Source organism: Metopolophium dirhodum, chromosome 4 (genome assembly GCF_019925205.1).
Source record: "Metopolophium dirhodum isolate CAU chromosome 4, ASM1992520v1, whole genome shotgun sequence".
In the NCBI taxonomy this organism is placed as follows: Eukaryota; Metazoa; Arthropoda; class Insecta; order Hemiptera; family Aphididae; genus Metopolophium; species Metopolophium dirhodum.
In genome coordinates this window covers 29,895,897-29,919,029 of record NC_083563.1, presented here as the reverse complement: position 1 = coordinate 29,919,029, position 23,133 = coordinate 29,895,897, and the positions used below count along the sequence as shown (strand labels likewise).

General features: G+C 36.2%; 1 protein-coding gene across 2 annotated transcripts; it reads right to left on the bottom strand.

The window, feature by feature from the left end:
* Positions 1–259: 259 nt before the first annotated feature.
* LOC132943517 (uncharacterized) lies at positions 260–19,112 on the bottom strand. 2 transcript variants are annotated; one of them, XM_061012544.1, is made up of 4 exons: positions 17,849–19,112; positions 13,938–14,275; positions 3,962–4,240; positions 260–1,612 (listed from the first exon to the last, which is right to left on the bottom strand). In XM_061012544.1, the coding sequence occupies exons 1-4, from the start codon at positions 18,030–18,032 to the stop codon at positions 1,415–1,417; spliced, it is 999 nt and encodes a 332-aa protein (XP_060868527.1). In that variant the 5' UTR covers positions 18,033–19,112; the 3' UTR covers positions 260–1,414. The 2 variants fall into 2 exon arrangements, with proteins under 2 accessions (XP_060868527.1, XP_060868528.1); XM_061012545.1 differs by lacking the exon at positions 17,849–19,112 and adding an exon at positions 16,411–16,679.
* Between the last annotated feature and the right edge of the window lie 4,021 nt (positions 19,113–23,133).

Sequence of the window (23,133 nt, the reverse complement as noted above, 5' to 3'; positions counted from 1 at the left end):
GACCCTCTCTAGTCCGCTGCGAAAAAAAACGTTTCGATCTCTTTCACCCGTTATCGGCAATGGTTGTCCCACAGCGCCAACACTGCCGAAAAGACGGTAACAAATCCGTTTCTGTAGTTTACTGCAGGGACGAAATACCTGAATAAATTATTAGTTTTTCGGGTAGTTGTGACTTGTGGGTAAAAAATATAGCATAACATTTATATTTAAAAAAAAACAACAAATAGTTTTAAGTTTTCTTTTTTTTACAGTACATACGCCGTACGTGTGTATTTATTAATAATAATTTATTTGTCATAACAACACTGATTTTTCCTTTTTAGCTTTCATACTCTTCAATAATAATTATAGTAATAATAATAATAATAATAATAATAATAATAATCTAAATAGGCAATAAAATATCACAGACAATACTTAAACGAATACATCAAGTAACATACCTACAAAAAAATATTAAACAAACAGTAGGTATATCATGTACTATATTTATACGAGGGACAACAGCTGAAGAGGTAAATCGTCGGACCTCGCGTAACGGTCTCAACACTACGATAATAATGAAAATTATGATAATGACAATGATAATGATGATAATAAAAATAATAATAATAATAACTACAATGACTTTAACAAACTAGACACAATGTTTGATACAATTAGGTCGTCGTAAAAACAATTTGATAAACATATATACAACGTGTAAATAACAGTCTGGATACGCGGAGGTACCAAATAAATAAATAAATAAATAAATAAATAAATAAATAATAAATAAATCAGTAAATAAAAATTGTTAACGCTACAAAAAATATATCTAACTATAGATAGTACACATTATAATAGTATGATAATATAAGTACGCGGTAGGTAATATAATAATACATTTGTTCGCTAGTGCGCGAGTCATTTAAAAACAAATCGAATAAATCATAATAATAAAACGAATAATGACTTAAAACTATTATACGTAATGCATAATATACGAGAAACAATTATTGGGACAAGGTGATGGCGGGGAGGTGGGAACGGTAGCGGTGGATAAGTCGGAGGGTCTGGAGGTAGACATGGGGGTGTAATTGATTTACGTTCGATAATATAAAACATTTAAGCACAATATAAATATTATAATTATATACGTAATTAATTAAACGTAAACGCATGGCGTCCGTATCCGTACTGTCGTATGTATAGTAATAATAATAATAATAATAATAATAATAAACCTATATAATATTATGTTGTAATAATAAGTGACGTGTGCGGAAAAGAGAACGAGTGGCGACGACGAATATGTATCACAATAATAGTTAATGATAATAATAATATGTATCAGCGGTGATGATGGATTATGGGGTCAGAGACGGTGGCGGCGGCGGCGGCGGCGGCGGCGGCGACGATCAGGTCGCGTTTATTATCTTTTCGTTTTCAGGTACCCGAAAGCCTCGATCACGTATTGGAGGCTGGTCATGTACTCACGCAGTATCAGCCAGTCCCTGAGCGATTGATTGTCACGCGAAATCCTCGACTCCATCGGCATGATGTCCCTGGACACGTGCGATTCCGGCGTATCGTTGATTTCGTAAATTGCCATCGAAACCTCACACAGGATCTGAAAGAAAACAAATTCGAAACGAAACCGTTTTAGTATACACATTCGTTGTAGGTAGGTGTAGGTAGTCAAGTAGGTAGCTACGACGACGACAATACCATTGTCATGCAGTACACACGGAGGCGCCCCCTTACAGACGCCCAAACTATAATAGGTATTTAGTGCGTATATAATGTATAATAATACAGTACGATAACGACGGACTGCGATGAGCACAATCGCCAGTGGGTAGACGAATAGTACACGCGGTAGGCCCGACACTATAATATTATAAGCAACCTACACCACGGACATTGCCAATATTGGAAGTGTTCGCGGGGTGTCGGATCCGACTCTTTTCGTAAAATGTACGATATAATTTATTTTGTTTTTCCGGCTGCGACTGGCATATTATAATTATTCGCATTTCGCACGTACAAATATTAAGGTTTATTAACCTTTTTACCGTTTGTATGTTATCCAGAAGTTAAAACAGCAATAATTAATAGAAATCCACGCCGGAGCCGAGAACAGCTGACTTAAAACGCCAAATAGATAATATTATGATATTCGGCGGAGCTCGCAGCAAAGGCGCTCGGGGCAATGCAAACGCGTATCTCAACGGTTCGTAATAGATTGTCCGTCGGGCGGAAGGACGTGCCTATATAATGATATACGTGTTATAATTTCGAAATTATAATATGTTATCAATGGCGTGCGACTCGATAGAATATTTAAACATCGTCATCTGCAGTACAAGGGTGGGTCTCGGCGTTTTTCGTCTATCATTCGTACCCCGCTCATCGTGTAAAATGTAATAATAATAATATTGTATTAATAAGGTACGGTTTCCCTGCAGCGTCGAACAGTGGAATAGTGCTGTCCGCGTGCGTCAGACGCCGACCTATGTCCGGACAGGACGCTGCAGGGAAAACGTACGTATATACATTGACCCGCCAATTATATTTGAATCGATACCGATTAAAACGTGTAATATAACATTATAATTACATTTTTTCGGGGCTTGTGTTTATAAACATGGTTATGTATGTAATAGCAATCAGCAGAAAACTATAGGCTGACAGTAGTTCGAAACGATGTACAACCATGGTGGTTTGGAATCTACGCCATTACATTATTAGGTGCCGTGATCGTATCTAAACGGTAAACTATAATTTATATAATGCGCAAACTTGTGTTATTTAAACGGCGAAACGGCATGCGATAATAATAAATAGAGCTAAACGCGCGGGACGACTATTTTTTGTTTTAAGTAGCAAATTAACGCGTAGAAAATGAATAGTATTTTGTCGGTGGGATCATTGAATTAATGATAGGTATACATTATATACCTATAAACGTATAGCTACGGCCATGTGGTTTTTTTGTACGATGATTTCGGTAGCGAAATAGGAAAAATAAAAACATCACGACTAGGGGGTAATCATTATTAATATACGCTATTATACATACGTGTAAATTATTTCCATATATGATATCGTACTAATATCGATTGGCCATAATGTTATAACAGAGCGCCATTATATAGGTACATAATATTATCATTACGGCCCGTCGTGAATATCAAGTTATTATAATAATATTGTTATAGGAGCGCGCGAGACCAGGTATAATGTAATAATAATAATAATATTATATACTAATATTATTTATTTTCAACCGTGCCAATAAAAAAAAAAAAAAATCGTGTACATTATATACTATATAGTCAGGTGTACGTGCGAGCGATCACACGCGATTGTTATACTAATATTATTATGTACCTATACATCATCATATTATACATCATCGTCAAGAAAAAATGTTTTATTTTTTAGCGAAATTATCGATGGCGCATTCTTCGACAAAACGGTGTCCAACTTCATGTTATTACTTATTATCATAATATACTATTATATATTATTGTTATTATTATAGGTAAGCGAGGACTTTAGAGCGGTAACGGAAGCGTATATATATATTTACTGTGGGCAACCATCAATCGCGTCGTGTATACCAACAAGTTTGTTCTCCGAACTAAATCATTAACTTTTGACACGATGATTTTATATAAAATATTATAATAACATTTCGTTTTATTATACGATTATATTACAATATATTAATATGTATATGGTATTTTATGAGACGCGCAACGTCTGCAAGACTCGTTGCACTCGGCCTGTGTGATGCACTCGGCGAAACGTTTTCCAACAAAGAAAACATTTCGAAGTCGACTTGGCCTTGGAATCGTCTACGTTTTACCCAAACGAAATGGCGCTTTTACGATTACGTTGGTCTTAGGATAATATTGCCAGTTGCCACTATTGACATAATGATATATCCGTACGGAAAAAATAAAATACTTACAGTTCTCAGTTTCAAAGTGGTCTCGTTGAAGTACTTGGCGTACGGGAGCATCTCCCGGTCCTGGTCCCAAGCCACTTGTTCCAGACCCACGGCCAAGTTTTGCATGCCGACGTACACGGCGTGCAGTACGTCTCTGAACGTCAGACTGGCCAGATAGGACTTGCTGAGCGGCACGTCCAGCGCTTTAGGCATGTACTTGGCCAGATCGAGCCAGTCGAGTTTGATGCCTTTCCAGTGGTCGTGATTTTTCTTGACGTCGACGTGAAACGTTTCGACCACCTGCGCGGAACAGAATAAAAAAAAATCACCTCGGTCAGCGTATGATAATAATAATAATAATAATAATAATACTACGTTTTATTGCACAGATGTATTATATATAGGTATAGGTATAGGTAGTAATATGTACATCGACGAAAACGACACACGCGAGGTGGTGGGCCCTATATTAAACTTTATTTTCCTTTCGTAAACGGACGGGTTTATAATACAACAATATATTGATAATAATAATACGGTCCGGCGTCAAATCGAATGCGATACATAATACGAGCATATTATATTGTGTGGTACGTAAATTATGTACCTGCGCGGTTTACGCAAAATTCTTTCGAATTTGTTCGCTCTCTGCGACCACTGCGCGTGTATAATATTATTGTTCTTGGACGTTGTAGTTTTTTTTTTTTTTTGTTTTTTCCATATTTGCGGTTTGTGCGCATACATATTATAGCGACTGTGTGTGTGTGTGTGCAAAAAATATAATAATTAATGATAGGTACGACGACGACGACGACGACGACGACGACGGTGACCGTTGGTCGGCGCGGCCGGTCGTCCGAGATTAAAGAACACGGGCGGCGCGGCGGGCGACGAGACCGCACGACGACCATACTATACTCACTCTCGACGTGCACAATAATATAATGACAAATGACAATACTTGTAACACAACAATACGACGAGTGGCCAATTGAGTATTTTTCACGCTCGTACAACCGCGATTACGGCATCGTATACACACCCGTAGTATTCCGGCTTGCAAAGCGACCGAGGAAAAGTGCCATAAACATCCGCACCATAATAACAATATAATATTGTTATTGTTATTGTTATTACTATTATGAGGGTAACATATTATTACACGCGTGTTAAATAAGTATTGCGTTAGCGTACAGTTTTATTTTTGGGGCTTCCTGTGCACATTATTTGATTAAAAATGTCGTGTAAAATAAAAGATAATAATAACATTGATCTTGACACGGATTTAACATTTCGGAAAACTAGCTGTTATCAAAATACCCAGATATACCTAAAAATGTATGTTGTCATTAAAAAGCAAAAACTTAAACACCGGTAAACATTTTATATTTTTTTAAATATTTGTTCAAAAACTTCAAATGTTTTCTTAAACAACGAGAGTTCTTCGCTGAAATAATCACCCTGTATTGGTATAATAATATGTAACACGAAATAATAATATTATGGTAATAAATAGTAATATCGTTATTATAATATATATGTCACAGACGGCAGCGTCGTATATTATTATATCGCACAATACGCGCCAGTTGTAATCGCGTCGGAAAAAATCCAACAACCCGCCCTTGGATCATGAAGTTTGATGAGTTGACGGTTTGTAACAGTTGTATTGTTGTTGGCGTCGTCGACGTGTCCGTCGTCGGTTTTGGTTTTTAAGAAAAAAAATCAATTTTTTTTATGTTGTTATAAATTCATTTTTTAAATACTTAAATTTGTAAACAATAATACTCGGCGGTATACCGTCCCTCCCTCCTCTACCCTCTAAATAATATTGCAGACCGGTCGGTTATAATATATTATACGACTTACTTTATTATAATAATTATTGTTGGAATAATAATATATTTAATTTATGCGTACCTACATATTTTGTAATCCATACCTATACTTACGACCGTACAACATAAGGTCCCTTAGAAGTTATATATATAATAGATATAATACCTAGTACAATAATATTATCATTTTAAGATTAGTTTTATTTATATTATAATTATTATTATTTTTTTTGCCTTGACTGGATCTATTTTTTTTAAACAGGCGCCTGGCAGCGACCATGACGATCGATTGATCGATATGGATGAGCGTTCTTGGGTGTTGGTAAGATTTTTTTTTTTTATCACTCACTACATTGTACACAATCTATCCCAACGCTTCATTTGTACAATACGTGAAATTTATGACTTGTCAATTTGTACGATAAATAATTTATATGTATTTTTGTTTTTTTGTCCCGTCCGATAACTTCTTTATAAACGTGACCACCAAAACAATAATAACGATAATATTCGGTAGGCCGACAATGTACTGAAACACTTTGTTCGGAGTTAATTCGAAAATATCGTCGCGTCAACGGTTTCTAATATACAGAGTACAAAATAATAGTGTGCATTGTGACCATTTGGTGCGAGGGAAGAATATCAACAACATCTAAATACTATAATATAAAATCAAACACTATGATACGATCCGATAATAATACGATGTTATTTAAGAATAATGATTATAGGTACCATATTATATTTTATAATAGCTATATTAACGTATTATTTCACATTCGGCGAGGTTTTGTTTTCTCAGTGGACTTGATTAATTTATCAATTAACACCACCAAAACGGAATTATATTGAGAAGTACAATGCACGGTAAGTAGGTATTCGTCTGAATATTGTCGTAACTATGAGAGTGTGAGACGAAAAAAATAATTATTATTATTTATTACACAATTATACCACATACCTACTATGAGTCAATGCATAATAATATATATTTTGTTTTAATCGCAACAGTTGAGTATTATTATACATGTACATTGTGCAAATTATAATACATTATATGCACAAGACGTGCGTTTTTTCTATAAATCCACCTATATACAGTAAAATTGCGATTTTAGATTTGAAAACAAAGTCAAAACGATAAAAGAAAATTCACCGTCATTCGCCGGGTGTGTAAATAACACTAAATAATATATGTGTCTGCGTGTTTGATGTAAGTATATTGAAAAAAAAGTAATTTAATAACAAATTGGCGAGAACTCGTTGTGTCATATTATTATCGTTTTATAATAAAGTGTAATATAATAAGGTCAATATTTATCATAATATTCACGTACTCGTGTAAAAATATTATAAATATACGTATGTATATGACCGTATATCGGGAATATTATTGTTTGAAAAAAAATCCAAAACATAATCGAACAAATCGATGTCGATCTATTTATTGCGTTTGTCAATCATATTATTATACTAATATTATAATACATTATGATATTATTGAACTGTTCTATATGATCCGACACGGGGGGTCGCTAATTGGATGGGGGAGAGGGTGATATGCCCCCCGTTGGCATTTTTTTATCTATTGATTTATCATAATTTATCGTTAAAATAAAAATTCCTATTTTCTATTAGAAAACAATTTTTTATTGGGCATAACGTTGTCTGAAAATAGTAAAAATTGCACATCCACCCCTCCCCAATCATCCACCATCAAATAATTTGAGGTCGCCACTAATCCAACATGCGGTTATAGGTCTAACACCTGTGCATAATATTACAGATAATATTATAATAAAAATAAAGACGAATTTCTCTATATGACAATGTTATGGTTTACGTGCCGGACAACGATAGGTCTATTGAAAAGCGAAAATTTTTTTTAAAAAAAAATTGTCGAACCGAGTCGGCGGCGTCGTTTGAAACACGGCACGGCACCAGCCTTCGCTTTTATCGCGCGGTATTATTGTTATTGTTGTCGTGTCGTTATAATAATGTCGTGCGACCACCGCATGTCCGGTCGTACGAAGAGCTGAGCGCGCGATAACCGACGGCGGCGAGCGATAGCGATGAAATTGTAATACGCACTGCGGTGCGCGCGCGGCGACGACGACGGTTTTCGGGGAAAACGCGTTTGTTTTTCCGCCGACACTGTCACCCGAGACGCGCGGACACGGCATAACAATGTTGTAACAACAAATGTTACGATAATATTATTGTGGTCGGTCTGCCCTTGCACTATGAATGAGAAATAACGGCCCGCGAGGATTTCGCTGAAAATGCGTCCGACGGCGACGGACGGTCTGCGGCCGACGACCGGCGCCACTCTGCACGCGTCGGCCGCGATGGTCGGCGTTAGTGATGGGTGACGGGCGAGGGAGGGAAGTAGATTGCGCGCACACCGTGACGGGGTCCCATTCGCGGATGGTAATATTATTTTATTTTTTATGTTACAATTCCTTACTATCATATCGAAAATATAATATTATATTATTAGTGCAATGTCTATTGTTTTTTTTATGTAATGTCTCGGTAGTTGCTATCATATTATGTGATAATATTTAAGAGGTGACGGAACACGAATACAACACTTCGCGCAGTTGACGCATATCAATGAGAATGGATATAATGTGCCATTTATAAGACGGAAGTCGGTGTGAAGGGCGTTCGTCACTACGGACAAGTTATGGGGTGTGACTTATGAGTTTTAACTTTTAAGTTATTTAAGTCCATCCATAAAACCATATTTTAATACAGTACGCCCTTATATAGGTATGTTTTCTGTTTTATCTACAAATACTGTTTATTCATTATAGGTACCTATATCCTCGTCCGCATGTTATGTTATCACTAATTATCACTTATAATATTATAATATCGGGTTTTTATAGTCTGCTATAATAAGCCTAAATGCGAGGTTCGTATTATATATTTTGTGAGTCCACCTGTGGATGTCCCGCCCAGTCCTTTATATAACATCAGTTCGGATGCTAGGTAGCCGAGAGGCTGTTTTTAGATACAGAAGATTCAGAGTTTGGCAAGGGAAAACTTCTCGGAAACACGTATAAAAACGGTACCCAATGATGTTTCGTTACGCACTCGAATCGTTCCATACAGGCTGGGCAGTGAGTTGTAGTCGACGTGTATTATAGAATATTGCAGCAAATCGAGCAAACGTCCACGTACTGCAAGACTATTCGTGTAAAAATAACAATATTAATTTATACTCGAGTGTATGGTTTGTATTTGATTTTTTTTTCTCCACATATGCCTACATATGCACAATAATACTAACTAGCACGAGTGTGAAAATTGCAGATAAGACTTGCGGAGTCCGATGTACAATAATAATAATAATAATAATAATAATAAATTGCAAGCGCACAATATTATAACGATTAAGCGCAAATTCCCCCGCGCTGTCGTCGTCGTCGTCGTCGTCGTCGTCGTCCCACGGTCGACATCGCATATTATTTTCCCCGACCACCGGCTCCGTCCTAATTAATAGCAGATCGTCGTACTTCTCTCTCGACGATTCTTTCCCGCATATCGTTATAATACTGTATAATATCACTTTTAGTAAACGGCATTCGGACTCTGCTCGCCGCACGCTCGCACTTGTAATCCGAATCACCACCTCGCGTCTATAATAATTATTACGGGCATATAGCGCAGTTTTGTTGACGCACTAGGATACGAACGTCCTGCAACGCCCGTTAAATGAAAATATAACAATAATATAATATGCTGTCACCATCACAGCGGTACGGTGTCCGAGAATAATGATTTTATTAAAACCAAAAAAAAAAAATAATAATAATCACAGGTGCCGTTCGTTCGGTGTCTGTTACCGGCCCGCGTGTGATATTATATTATCATTTTTTACCCCGGGGTTTTTTTTTTAAAAAAAAAATTATTATTATCGTTATTATTTTTTTTTCTCGTCGTCGTCCCGTCGACGACTGCGGGCAGTGCAACGAGAACATACGCACGAAAACAAAATTACGTAAATGGCGTTTTTTTTTTTTATTCAAAACCCCAGCGTGTCACTGCGTGTGTGATTGTTGTAAGTTTTTACTATAGCGTTCTCCCACGCGCGAAAAAAAATTAATAATATTACTTTCGGACGTTTCGAATATCGTTTATTAAACACCATACACACACACACACACACACACACACACACAAACATGATATTATTATACATCTAGAAGAGATCGAAAATTATCTTGATTGTTTTTTCCGCTGATCGTGTATTATAGACGTATTGTTATAATAGTGCGTATAATTTTACGGATAGAAAACGAAATGAGTCATCCAGAAAAGTATAAACGCATTGAGTTTTTATATAAATTATTCGTGCGCACTGCGTACGCATAAAATATAATAATAATAAATTATAATCACTATACGAATTTAGGCGATAACATCATGACGAGATTTCGATTGGGTTATATATATTATAGTCTGGTTCAAACGCGTTCTAAACAATTATTATTATCCGTAGGTATAGAAAGTGTCGGTTTTCTACGCATGCCACTCGTGTTCGTCTGAACAAAAAAACGAATTAGAACCTAAAAACTTTAGTGGGTAAAAATTTGGGATTTATTATATTGTCATTTATACGCTCGAATACGGTAAAAACATCCAATAATGTACGAAATTGGTAAATAATGATTACATCATCATCTGAAATCTCGTCAAAATAATTTTCACTGAATAAAGTCTTATTAAGGTATATAAATTATTAGAGTGAACGAAAGGAAAAATAATATTGTTATTATTATTTTTATCCAGAAAAGAGGAATTCCTAGAAACGCAATAATAATATATAGCCACATCGTTATTTGTAAGGGGGTAAACGGAACATTTTTCCCCCTTTAACACTTTTTATATATGTTTCTATGTAATAATAATGATACAGAGTTTGGAGCATTTCCTTTATATTGTACTCCGCATACAGCTGAGTCGCAAGAACTCGAAAACCTAAACTTTAAAAGTTATATTGATTGATGTATTTTACTCGATAAAAACATAAGTCGAATTTGATTTTAACCCATTTAAGATTCGATTGATCGACGCTGGACTGTATAATGTAACATAGAACATAATTTACAGTCAAATTTAGATCGGAGTCCGGATTATATAATTATTGTGCTGTAGGCGTTATAATGTTGATTTATCATTTGGGCAGTCGAAAATCATATATTTTATTATTGTTGTAATTGTTGACGGGTTCCTATTTATGTAGGTTAACCGAACGCATTATAATATTTAATTTTATCGTAAACACCGATTATTGTTTACACGTTCTGTACACGCGCGCGCGATTGACATTTTGTCGCTCTCCGTCTTTGCGAATAATAATAATAATAATTAATAATAATGATAATGATAATAAATAAAACCCGACGCGAAAGGGTTGTACAATTATTATTATTATATTGTTATTATCGTTTGTTTTTATTCATCTCAATAACAAGTCGGCAGCAAAGGCCATTAGTAGATATTGTTTTGTTTGATCACTTCCCGAGTTGTATAATACGTACACTCAGCAGCGGTGGCGTAGGCGGCATAATAAGAACCTGCACGCACGTTCCGGCGGCGGCGGCGGAGATGTCGTAATTTCGCGGTGCACTTCGAGGAAAAATAACGACAAGCGGACAAGCGGTGTATGCGCTACGGTCGACGGAATAAATAAATAAATCGTTTTGTATAGGTATATACCTAAACCGTACAGGTACATCATATAGTATAACACGTATGTGACGACGATTAATGTAGTTTTTTATACTGCTTATACCATACATATACCTAATATAACTTATAAACGGCTTCGATCGGTAGTTTTCGCAACGGAAAACCGATGCGTTTCCGCAACCACCGCCGCCGCCGCCGCAGCTGTGCCACCGACGCATTTTGCCTCGATCGCTTTTTCCCGATATTTTCTATACCCACGTCATAATATTATAATATCGCGTACAAATATTGTTTACGATGTATATATATATGTATATATATCTTGTGGCACGTCGACGCACTCACACGAACGCGCACGGCGGAAACAATAATTTAGGTGCGAACTAATGTATTTTTCGAAGCCGACGACGACTCGTGTTTACACACATTGTCGTACACGCGGCGGCGGCGCATATTATCGCGTGCAGACCGTGGGAACTTGACGTCGCAGTGCAGCGCTGGTTACGTGTCGTTTGAAAGTTCGAAAAAAACAATAATGCTCATACGCGTGCGTAATGGTACGATGATGATATTGTTATATATTAATATATTATTGTATATTATTCAGTGGCGTGGCGAACTTCATTAACTTACGAGGCACAATAATTTATATTAGAGATTACAAATACTTATATTAGTAATTACGTATTTACGTAAATGGTAACTGAGAAAGATTGGCTTAGTCTTGGTGTGTAGTCAATAAAATATTTATTACATGTGAAATGTCCCTAATCTCCAGGACACCTACCACCCTTTAAACTGAGGCACGTGCCACAAATTAAGTCCTTCGTCGCGCCGCTGAATTATTATTGTTTATACCTAACAAAGAAGTTGAAGTTTTTGGGCTTTATGAAAACGTTATTACACGATGTGCTAATTGTTTTTTTTTTTTTTTACGTAATTCGCCTTTTAAAAATCGATATTAGAAATCCGCGGCCCTAAGTGGGCGTATTGTCTTTTTGTACGAGATACAAACGCTTTTTCTTCGCGTATCCGTCAAATCGCGGAAAATCGTTCTTCTATAGTAAAATATGCGATACTACAATGCCAGTTTTCTTCTCAGCAGGTTTTACCGATGACACACCACGGCACTGCACACGAATTACGATCCTACACAATACATAGGTATATTATTAAGACCGAGTGACGTTCCCGTGGTTTCGAGCAGAGGGGGTTGAACTCGCGCCGCGTGTTTGCGGTGACTTAAACGTACGACCACAAAAATAACACCGAAGACGTCGCGCGCTCACACACATGCGATCCTTATTAACTGTATACGGGTACACTTGCACAGGTCATCGAATTCGTAATACACTTTACACGTTCATATATTTTAATATTTTATGTTTTTATTCCGTCCGGTCGGCATTTCCGTCTGCGTGCGGTTTGTTCGCACACACGACAACAATGTAACTATAGTTTTTAACGGACGTATTTTACGGTACCGCCCCTGAAAATGTACGACCTCCCAAACACGACCAGAGTGGCGGCGGCGGCGGCGTTGACGACCGTTTCTAATCGACCGCCGATGATTCTCTCTCGCCGCCGCCGCGCGTATTTCATTCATCTCGACCGTCGCCGAGGCGCGACCCCCTCTGTGGCCGTGCGGTCGGACGCACGCGCGCGCACTCGAAACGCACGTGCGGCGGCGCCACACGAACACGTTGTCATCGACGCCGCGTGCCGCCGCCGGTGAATCACATTAATATGTTATTATTATAATATATTAGTGTACACCTCTACCTATGTATACAATAATAACATCATAAAAATATTATTATTATAGTTATGCCGCGTGATAATATTATTATGCTCACGTCGAACCGATCATAGTGATATTATAACTTGTAATCAACTCGACGGTATTTGTATATACGATATATATTTTTGCGGTGTATTATTTTGTCGGACTGTAAATATTATTACAGTTATCATACTATTCCCTCAGGGGTGGGGGAGAGTGGGTGATGGCGAAACCATCATGGATAATAGGTAAACGAATGGATGGGCCACCAGAACTTATAACGCTTGGTATACTAAGTAGGTTCAATAGGAAGTGTTACAGTTGAGTCCTATGGATCCAAATTTACACTTAATTCGGTTAACAAAGTAACGTAATTGAGTTTAAAAAAAATGTTCCTTTCCATTTTACAGACTATTAGGACCGTCAATAGGCAATGTGATAACAATATTATAGTGAGAGCATCAATTTCTAAAAAATGGACTGAACTAGGGTTATTATCCGATGGAATTCTGCAGCCACATAAAATATAGGATTCCTGCAGGTTCGTGACTGAGGTGTATATAGCTCCCGTAAAATGTATATTATGCGAGTTATTATTTTTCAAATCGATCGAAAACTAAATAGTTACAATAATTTAACCATATCGTGTTAGGTGTCATTTGGGAGTACTTACGAAAGCACCGGTGAACTGTTCGGCGTGCGTCAGGGCCAGACCGGCGGCTACGACAATGCCGTGGATGATGTCCTCTTCGCGCCGCATCACCGACTCCGATTCCGGTTCCGATTCCATCATAATGTCGTGGCTGACGGCGCTGCTCATCATGGCGCCAGTGGCGCCGCCGCCACTGCCGTCATAAGTCAACAGCGTGCCGCACGGGTTGTGCCAGAACGGCGTGCCGGTTGCGACGATCGGGCGCGGCGGCGGCGGCGTCGGCGACGGAGACTTTGACGGTTTGGCGGGTGCGGACATAGCGCAGGGCACCAAAATCAGTCCGATGACGAACGAACCGGCTGCAAATAACAAAAATCAAAATAACGAAATAAGAAAAGTTTTAATCAAACGTAGATATGTTCTGATTGTGTGTAGGTGCGTATAATACGATATATTATAATGATATACATAGAAAGAATTTTTTAAAGACCTGCAAGTCCATTGCTCGGGGAAAAAAAACTACCGAAATGAACGCGGTTGTCTCATTTATATATATAATTGATAATATATAACTCAATTCCAGCTATACACATACCCATTTTTTAACATTATAAATCGGCCGATATTGCTCTCGCAGACCGGTACGTTACGTATGCGTATATTATTTACGTTTAATTATTGCATCTTCGTCTGGCACCCCCAATTAGCTATACTGTGCGCGCGCCGATTGCACTGCGGACGAGGGTGGCGGCGGCGGGAAAGAAACCACTGCTGCACTGCAGTGCCCGCCGGGCTGTCTCCGATCCGACCGTCGTCGTGGTCGTCGCAGCGTCCGAACAGCGGCAACAGATCTCTCACACACGCAGCGCACATTACTGGCTAATTATTATCGTCCGGCCGGCCGGTCGTTTGCGTGTGGTATTGTTGTCGCGCGGGGACCACACACGCGCGACGGTTTGAGAGCGCGAGCGCGCGCGCGCGACGACGACGTCTTTGGCCGCGACGGTCGAGTATAGGTATAATACGAGAGGGACGACGGAGACGAAGACGAGTAGAGGACTATTATAAGAGAAGGACGAGGAGGACGAACGAGCAAGACGAGGACGAGGTGGAGGAGTAGTTGTAATAATATAGGTATATTATAGTTGCAGGTAGGTTTTTTTTTTTCGCATCGATTATTTATTATTATTATTATCTTTTTTTTTTCCATTTCGTTTGGTACAACATAGACGCGACGGCGGTTTTTTTTTCTTTCGAAAAGCTCGGCGAGCAATTAGCGAAAAATTCACGGCAAACCGGCGATTTTACAACGTTTTTTTCTTCTTTTTTTATCTTAAACCCCGTGCGATTTTGCTAACCCGTTTGCCCGATCACCGCCACTGCAGGTGATGCGATGGGAATTATTATAGGTCTTCGATAGATATATATACATATTATAGGTATATATATATGTATGTACTATGTACCTATTTGTCGAAGCCGCTGTTCATCTCATCTCGTACATTATTACGACGACATCAGTCTTCTACTTATCATTGTGTATATATATATATATATATAATATCTATTATAATTGTATGTGTGCGTGTACGCGAATCGGAGGAAAAAAATTATATAATTGTTAATTGTTATCCTCTTAGAGAAACACCGTTTTAAAGTAGGTAGGCATATTATCGCGTTGTATAGAAAATAGTGCTCGCCGTAAATATTTTTCCGATATAATATTATATGTACCCCTCACTCGTATATCATAGTATTAACGTTGTATTATCGAGTATTTACAACTTATATTATATACAATGCTATATATTATTTGAACACGGCATCTGTTTTGTTATTGTTGTCGAAAATGACCCACCTTATTAGATGCCATTTGATTAACCGATCGTATTACAACACCGATGGTGTCTGTAAAACATACATTTATTGACCACCATGAAAGTCCAAGACGAAAAAAAACCTACATAGTTCAGAATTTTGTTTTAAGTGGCCAAGATTATTTTTTTATTATCTTGCATTATAATGTCATAATGTTCGAATTGAAAGTGCGAATTCTGCTTATTTTATATGTATTCATAGCAATAATAGTGAGTAATTTTTCTAATATTGTTATAAATTGATTACCAAAACACACTCCCAGATTTTTGAATAAAAAAAATTTACACCTCTCAATACATAATAATTGTATTCATCAATAATAAAATATCAAATTGCCTATTATTTACATCATAATTTTAATTTACTTAAATTATAAAGAAAATATAAACACTATTATTATGAACCTATCTGGAACATAGTTTTAATTTTTACATTTGGCAATAAACGTGTGTAATAATATAAATAATAACAAACAAAACATCATAATATTAAAAAAATTTAATTTATCCTTCAAATACAAAACGTAATTTGTTTTCAGTATAATAAACAAAAATAATTTTTTTCTGTAAATCAAAATTTTAAAATATGGTTTTGAGTAATAAAAATGAAATCGTACCTATAAATGAATCAAGTCGGATTCGTTGGGCCATTAGCAATTTGAACGACCATATTTCTTGAATAATTCGTCTACATCTCTAATCCAGTTTAGGTATTAGTGACCATGTCATCGTCACAGACGGCACTACACATAATTTAGGTACCGCTATCAGGAAAGCCACAACGACGTCGACGCGCCGTCAAGCGACGACTAAAATGTACTGCGGCGACGTGAGGTACACACATTGCACGATTTATTATTTTTCGTCCATAATTATTAATAGTTCAGTATATGGAAACATTCACGATCAATCGACGACTATCGATGTTATCGGAAGGCCGTGATTGTTTTATTTTCATTTGTTTTCCATTAAGATAATTAGTGCATACGTCATTTTATTTCTATGTATTATAAACACCTATAGGTACCTTCATGTTATAACCGAAACGCGAATGAAAATCACTTGGCGCGGTACTCAAAGCTTATCGAGTTGTAAAAGTATGTCAGAATATATATATATATTTATAATATAAATAGGTACATATGGATCGATTACGATTTACGATCACGCAATACAACTTGTGACGAATAATCGAAAAGCGTAACAAGTGTCGAGCGTTTTGCAATGTCGCGCACGGTGGCTGCCGCACACGTTACTATTGCAGCGATATAATAACAAATGACAATAAGACATAGAGTTATGGCAAAGTACATAGTGTAGATATCAATGAAAGACCACGGATTTTTGTAGTTTTTTTTTTTTTTTTGGAGGCGAATTGCGCTCATTATTACTACCATCGTAGTAAGTCCAAACACTCTAATAAATAAAGAGACTAGGTACGACGACGACAGAGCGTATACACGCCGCAACCCTACAAGACGTGTATCTGAAGTGAAGACTAAAGAGGCAACCTAATCAGGAGATTAATTAAAACTCAATGTAAAGAGCATATTATATTAATATACTATTGTGGCCGTCATAGTCATCAAAATGCGGTGTGAGGTAAATTTTCGAACGGCTCCGGACGAAATGCAACCGGTGTCGTTTGCCGCTCGCACGGCTGCTGCAGACAAAACAACATTGCACGCAAAAGAAATGATAACAAAAAACGCTAACGTGGTCCCAGCGATCAGTCGGATTTTTTCATTATTTTTTTTTTTTTATTATTATTGTTAGGTTTGATAAATTATAATATTATATGTATAACAATATTAAATTATTACCGTTCGTCATAATATAATACATTATATTATAATAATATTCTCATTATTGAGGAGACGAGTGCGGACGCGCGGTGATGGTTTTACAGCACGGTCCTGCGAATTGTGCGCGAAAAATTACTTATATGACAATATTTTGGAAGAAAAGCTTATTCGATAGAATGTACGGTACGGTTAACATAACATAATATATATACGTGAATAATAATATCATAAAGACGACTCGGGGACTCACCGATAAAAAGTCGACACGAACGGCGGGTGAAATCGAACCTCCTAGGGACAGTTTGGCAGCGGTTCATCTGTAGCGACGGCGTCCGGCGGTCTGACACGGTTGTCGTGACCGGCACCGAAGGCGTTCGCTGCCTGCAGTGTTCTCGATAACAATCGACGCACCCGGCGCCTTCGTAAGACTCCATAAGGCCGTCGGAGGTCGAGTAGAAGTGTAAAAAATTAAAAACGGTAGAAAAAAACGTATTCCGTCGAGAATATTAGGCACGTCCAATCGTACTGATTACGGTTAATATAATAATATAATATATGCGTATATTATGTCACAAGCGTACCGAGAGAGTCGTTGTTATATTGTGCCGGCGATTGCGATGTCGATACGAACGTCAAACAAAAATAATAATAAAAAACGATCGGAAAACAATAATAATAAATGAATGTGTGTTATATCGGACGAACTGAAAAGTCTGTTTTATGTATATACGTATACTATTTAAGTTACGATACGACTCAAATTAAAAAATAATAATAATATTAAACAAATATTGTGAAAACTCGCGAGTACACGGGACGACGACGACGACGACGACGATGATGATTATAATATATTATATATTTATATGGATGACCACCGTCGACCGAAAACGATCAACTGAGATGGCCACCTGACTCCGGTGGACATTTAAGTCTCGACGGTGGACCGAGCGGCGGCAACAGCAGCAGAAGCGGCGGCGGCGGCAAACGTAAGGGCGGCCCGCCGGGCCCCCACCCGCGCGACCGTGGGTTTTCCACCCGGCCACCGGTTGACCAATGGCGACCTGTTGAACGGACGGGAGGACCGGCCCAAGGCGACCGGGGGTTCATTCATTCAGGACGCGCGCACGCACACACACGCAAACGTATACGCACACAGACACGCGCGCGGCGAATTTCGCGCGCTCCCCTCCGCGGACGACGACGCCGCCGCCGCGGAGAGCGCGGACGGACACACGCGGTGACGTCAACGAACGATGACATACTGCTCTGTCGCCGCCCGGCGTCCGCGTTCGCTATAGTTGTCCTGTCGCCACTGTACGGTCCAGAACACACCGTGGGGGTATTTTCCATCACTAGTACAACAACAGCCACTGCCACTACCACCACCATTACCACTACCACTACCACTGTGACCCTGCAGCCGGCCCGGTGGCGGTCACGTTGTCGTACGACCACCGTCGGGGATGATGGCCACGCAAATATTTTTATTATTATTAAGTGTTACGATAACGATACATTGCACCGTGCAGCGCGTGTAGGAGTACCATACCATGCACCGTATACTCGGGGGGTAACGTCATCTGCAGTGTGGGCTTAGGTCTCGGTAGTCGCTATATGCGTACATATAATAGGTATTAAAAATAAAGTAGAAAAATAACGATTTTCGATGGAAAAACAAGTTCTAGTGACATTTGTATATAATATTAAATACATACCTAGGAACTGTACCACGCACGACGTGTCAAGTAGGACAGTTCGCGAGAAACGCAAATTTTTCAAAAAAAAAAAATTGATCGTAAACACTATCGTCGTCATCCCCTATGGCCCATATAAAATACTATATACGTCAGTTAGTATTCCGGTGTATTGGTGGTGACTTCCGCCTGCACTACGATTTGATGGTAACCTAACCTAAATAATATGACACTTATTGTCCCAAACACATAGAGTATGACAATATTGTGTATATTATTGGTACCTAATATGAGTATACGCTTTTGTAAAAACTAAATACAGTGTCGGGTGGGTTAAAATGCATGTATTTCGTATTACCTACGTAACATACTGGACTATGAATGTCAAAAAAGTGTACACATTCAATCGCTTCGATGTACTTGAATATAACTGTGCAATGTTTCCTAAACCAAATAATTGTCTTAACTTAAGTAGCTATTATTTTTTGATCACTAAAAAATAATTTAATAAATAAAACAATATTTTTAAAACCTAACTGAAAGTCGTGAAAGGAATGTATATTTCTGAAATGTATTCTTTCATACGTTTTTTGATCCTCGTCTTGTATACAATTGACCGAAATCTGTTGAATGTAATGTATGCTACCAATTAATTATGATTTTTAACTTAATTTTTTATTGCTGATAGTATCGTTGTTAAATTGTATTGTTATTTTTATCTTCTTATAATATTATATACATACATTATATAATATGTTGACCCAGAAAATTAGTTTACTATTTAGTTACAAAATCTATATGATTATGTGATCAGATTTTACAATATTCCATATGAAATGAAAGTAACTTAGATTCACAATCCCCGCCATCGATATTCCTATTGAACGTTATTTCAAATGGTTTAATTTCAAACGTTATTTAATATTTAATTGTTATCAGGACTACAGATTAAGTGGAGCTATAGACTGGTGACTGTGTAGGGATACGTTTATAATTATTTTAATATAATAAACTATTATGTAAGAAAAGAAACGCTGAGATATTATATGTAAGGTGGTAAAGATAAGGGTTTGTTTAGATGAAGCGCTTGAATTGGGTGTGCGGATTGTTTTCGAGATCAATAAATGACATTGTTAAAATTGAAAATATTTTTTTTACATAGCCCTACCTTGATATAATTTTTAAATAATTGATGAAATAAAATAAGTGAATGATACTTATTGTGTCAATGTGTAGTTAAAAATTGTCAAGAAATAATGTTAGTTTTAAGATGATAATATACAATTTAATAATTGAAAAAAACGATCATGAGTTAATGAGACGAGTGTATCAGCATCAATTTCAAAGGACAGTTAGAAAAAACTATATTTTTATATTTTTAAAAACCTACTAACTTGGTAGGTTGAACTATTTTTTGCACAGATATCGCATAAACTATAATAAGTCTATACCGACAATTGATGTGAATAATATTATGTTCGTGGGATGAATAGCTTAAAGTCAGTCTAAATATTTTGAAAATTAAATTGTTTTTAGAAATTAATAATATATTATGTAATGGTCAAGTCTCTACGATTAATATTTTGAAAATTACTACCAAATACTTATACATTGCGCAAAAATGATTATTTTAATTTAAATTTAAAAAAAAAGAAATTGATTATTTCAAATGCATATAAATAGATCAAAAATATTATTAAAGTTATATAATGTCTAGAAAATGCTAATACATTTCCAATAACTCGGAAAGCTTGAAAATTGGATTATTATTTTTTTATTCTATTGAGGTTAGGTTATTAGGTTAAATTCGAGTTGGGTATCTCGAATAATACATAAAATCTGGAAGTGATAACTCGAGTTATCGTGATTTGACTGTACCTATATAAGTATTTTTGGTGAACATTTCAAGTCTCTGAGATAACTGTTTTCTGAATTACAACACAAAAAACAAAATCAATTTTATACGGAGACTGATTAGGTTCCTATTTTCCGTACATTTTTGTTAGTTTATCCCAATTATTTAGAAGAGTACTGAACATATTTTGTTATTTCACTACTTTCCTAAAATCTCTACTAGATCAAATTTCGTACTCGCAATGTCGAAGTTTGTTCCACGAAGTTTATTCAAAACGTAACAATATAGACAAATAAAAATATTGTACAAAATCATTGTAAAACCATTAACCAATACATTCCTATCACGTTGCCCAGAATCTAAAATTAAAATAATTTGCTTCCGCTATTCGTTAATATGACGTCCTATTGACATCATTAATAAAGATATTTTTCACTCTAAACATGGTGAACCGGAAGGATTTACAGGTCCTTGCATTAAATACTTAGTTTTTGAGTAGAAAAAAATATAATGACTGTTCTAAAAGCTGTTTAATACATTTATAATCTTACATACCTAATGTCTTAGTTCACCGATTAAAAATAAATATTTAGGTATCACGCTCTCTTATTGTTTATTATGTGTTGAATAAAAATTTAAGTAAAAAATAAAATAAATTTATACTAAAGAAAATAATAATCAATATATTAAAGATATTTGGGGTATATATTTTTTGTTTTAAATGCTGGACACTCGTTTTAATTAACTTTGGACTAATATATTTTTCTATATAATATACATTTGTATACTCAAGTATAATTTATACGAAATGCCAAAACTAATACCTAGAAATTGTGTAGACTGCATTGTGCTACCAAGTAATAATTGATAAAAATCTAATTTATGAAATAGTTTAGGTACAGAAATTAAATTATTATTTTTAATTATACTATGTCCTATTACTTATTACTTATTAGTTTTTATTAATACGTATTATGTTTATATCACGTTACAAGATTTACTAATAAAAATAAAAACAAATCTCAAAACGTATATTAACGCAAGGATGGGTATGATAACAATAATAATATCTATCCTCTGTGACTGGTCATTGGTAGAACACCCTCGCGAAAAACTATAATATGCTCTACACCTATATGCTTCCGGTTAGACATTTCCGGTTAGTTAGCGTAAAAATAGAAAATAGACGACGATTGACGTCATAATGGTGTGCTCATTTCTCCTTTAGATTGTCTGACGTTAATAAACCGATGTAGTTTTTATAAAAAAAAGTATTTGTGTGTGTGTTTGCGTATAATAATAATAATAATAATAATAATAATAATGATAATAATAATAATAATTATAATAATAATAACATCCATTCAAAGATATTTTACTAACGATTTTCATACATATACTTACTTTTTTTGGATACTTGATTCCTGAATTTACTTATACAGTAGTGTTACCGATTGTATGCAGTAGTGTGAATGCAGACACAACAATATTTCCCAAACACTCGGAGAATGTGACGTTAGTCCTTAATTGGCAAACTAAAAATAAAAATGAAATATCATTATCAGATTATTATTATTTCAAATTATTCTATATATTTGTGACTGTAAGACACATGTAATAACTACGTATCGTCTATAAAATTAATATAGTATTATTGTGTAATGCAATAGGTACATATTATTGATATTTTATGAGATTTTCTAAACGCATCTTTGTAAGAACCCTGATAAATAGTGATAATAATTATTATATTTAAATTGACTATAATTTTACTATTCAAGATTAAACTTGCAAGACAACAGGTTGAATTATTCGACGTACAGGTAAATAAACGTACAAACCTATCATCAATTCCGTACGTTTTATTTTTCACGTTTGAGCTGAAATAATAATCACTCAGCGGCGTTTGGAGTTAAAAGAAAAGGGGCGTATGTGTTATCGATGTGTGATTGAAACGGTCATATAGATTTCACCAAAAAAAAA

What these genes read in the sequence shown, in the direction of transcription:
- LOC132943517 (XM_061012544.1), bottom strand. Translation starts at nt 18,032, where the DNA reads ATGGAGTCTTACGAAGGCGCCGGGTGCGTCGATTGTTATCGAGAACAC. An exon ending in TTCGTGTCGACTTTTTATCG is followed by an intron (nt 14,276 to 17,848) that starts GTGAGTCCCCGA and finishes TGTTATTTGCAG; the next exon opens with CCGGTTCGTTCGTCATCGGA. An exon ending in AACAGTTCACCGGTGCTTTC is followed by an intron (nt 4,241 to 13,937) that starts GTAAGTACTCCC and finishes TGTTCCGCGCAG; the next exon opens with GTGGTCGAAACGTTTCACGT.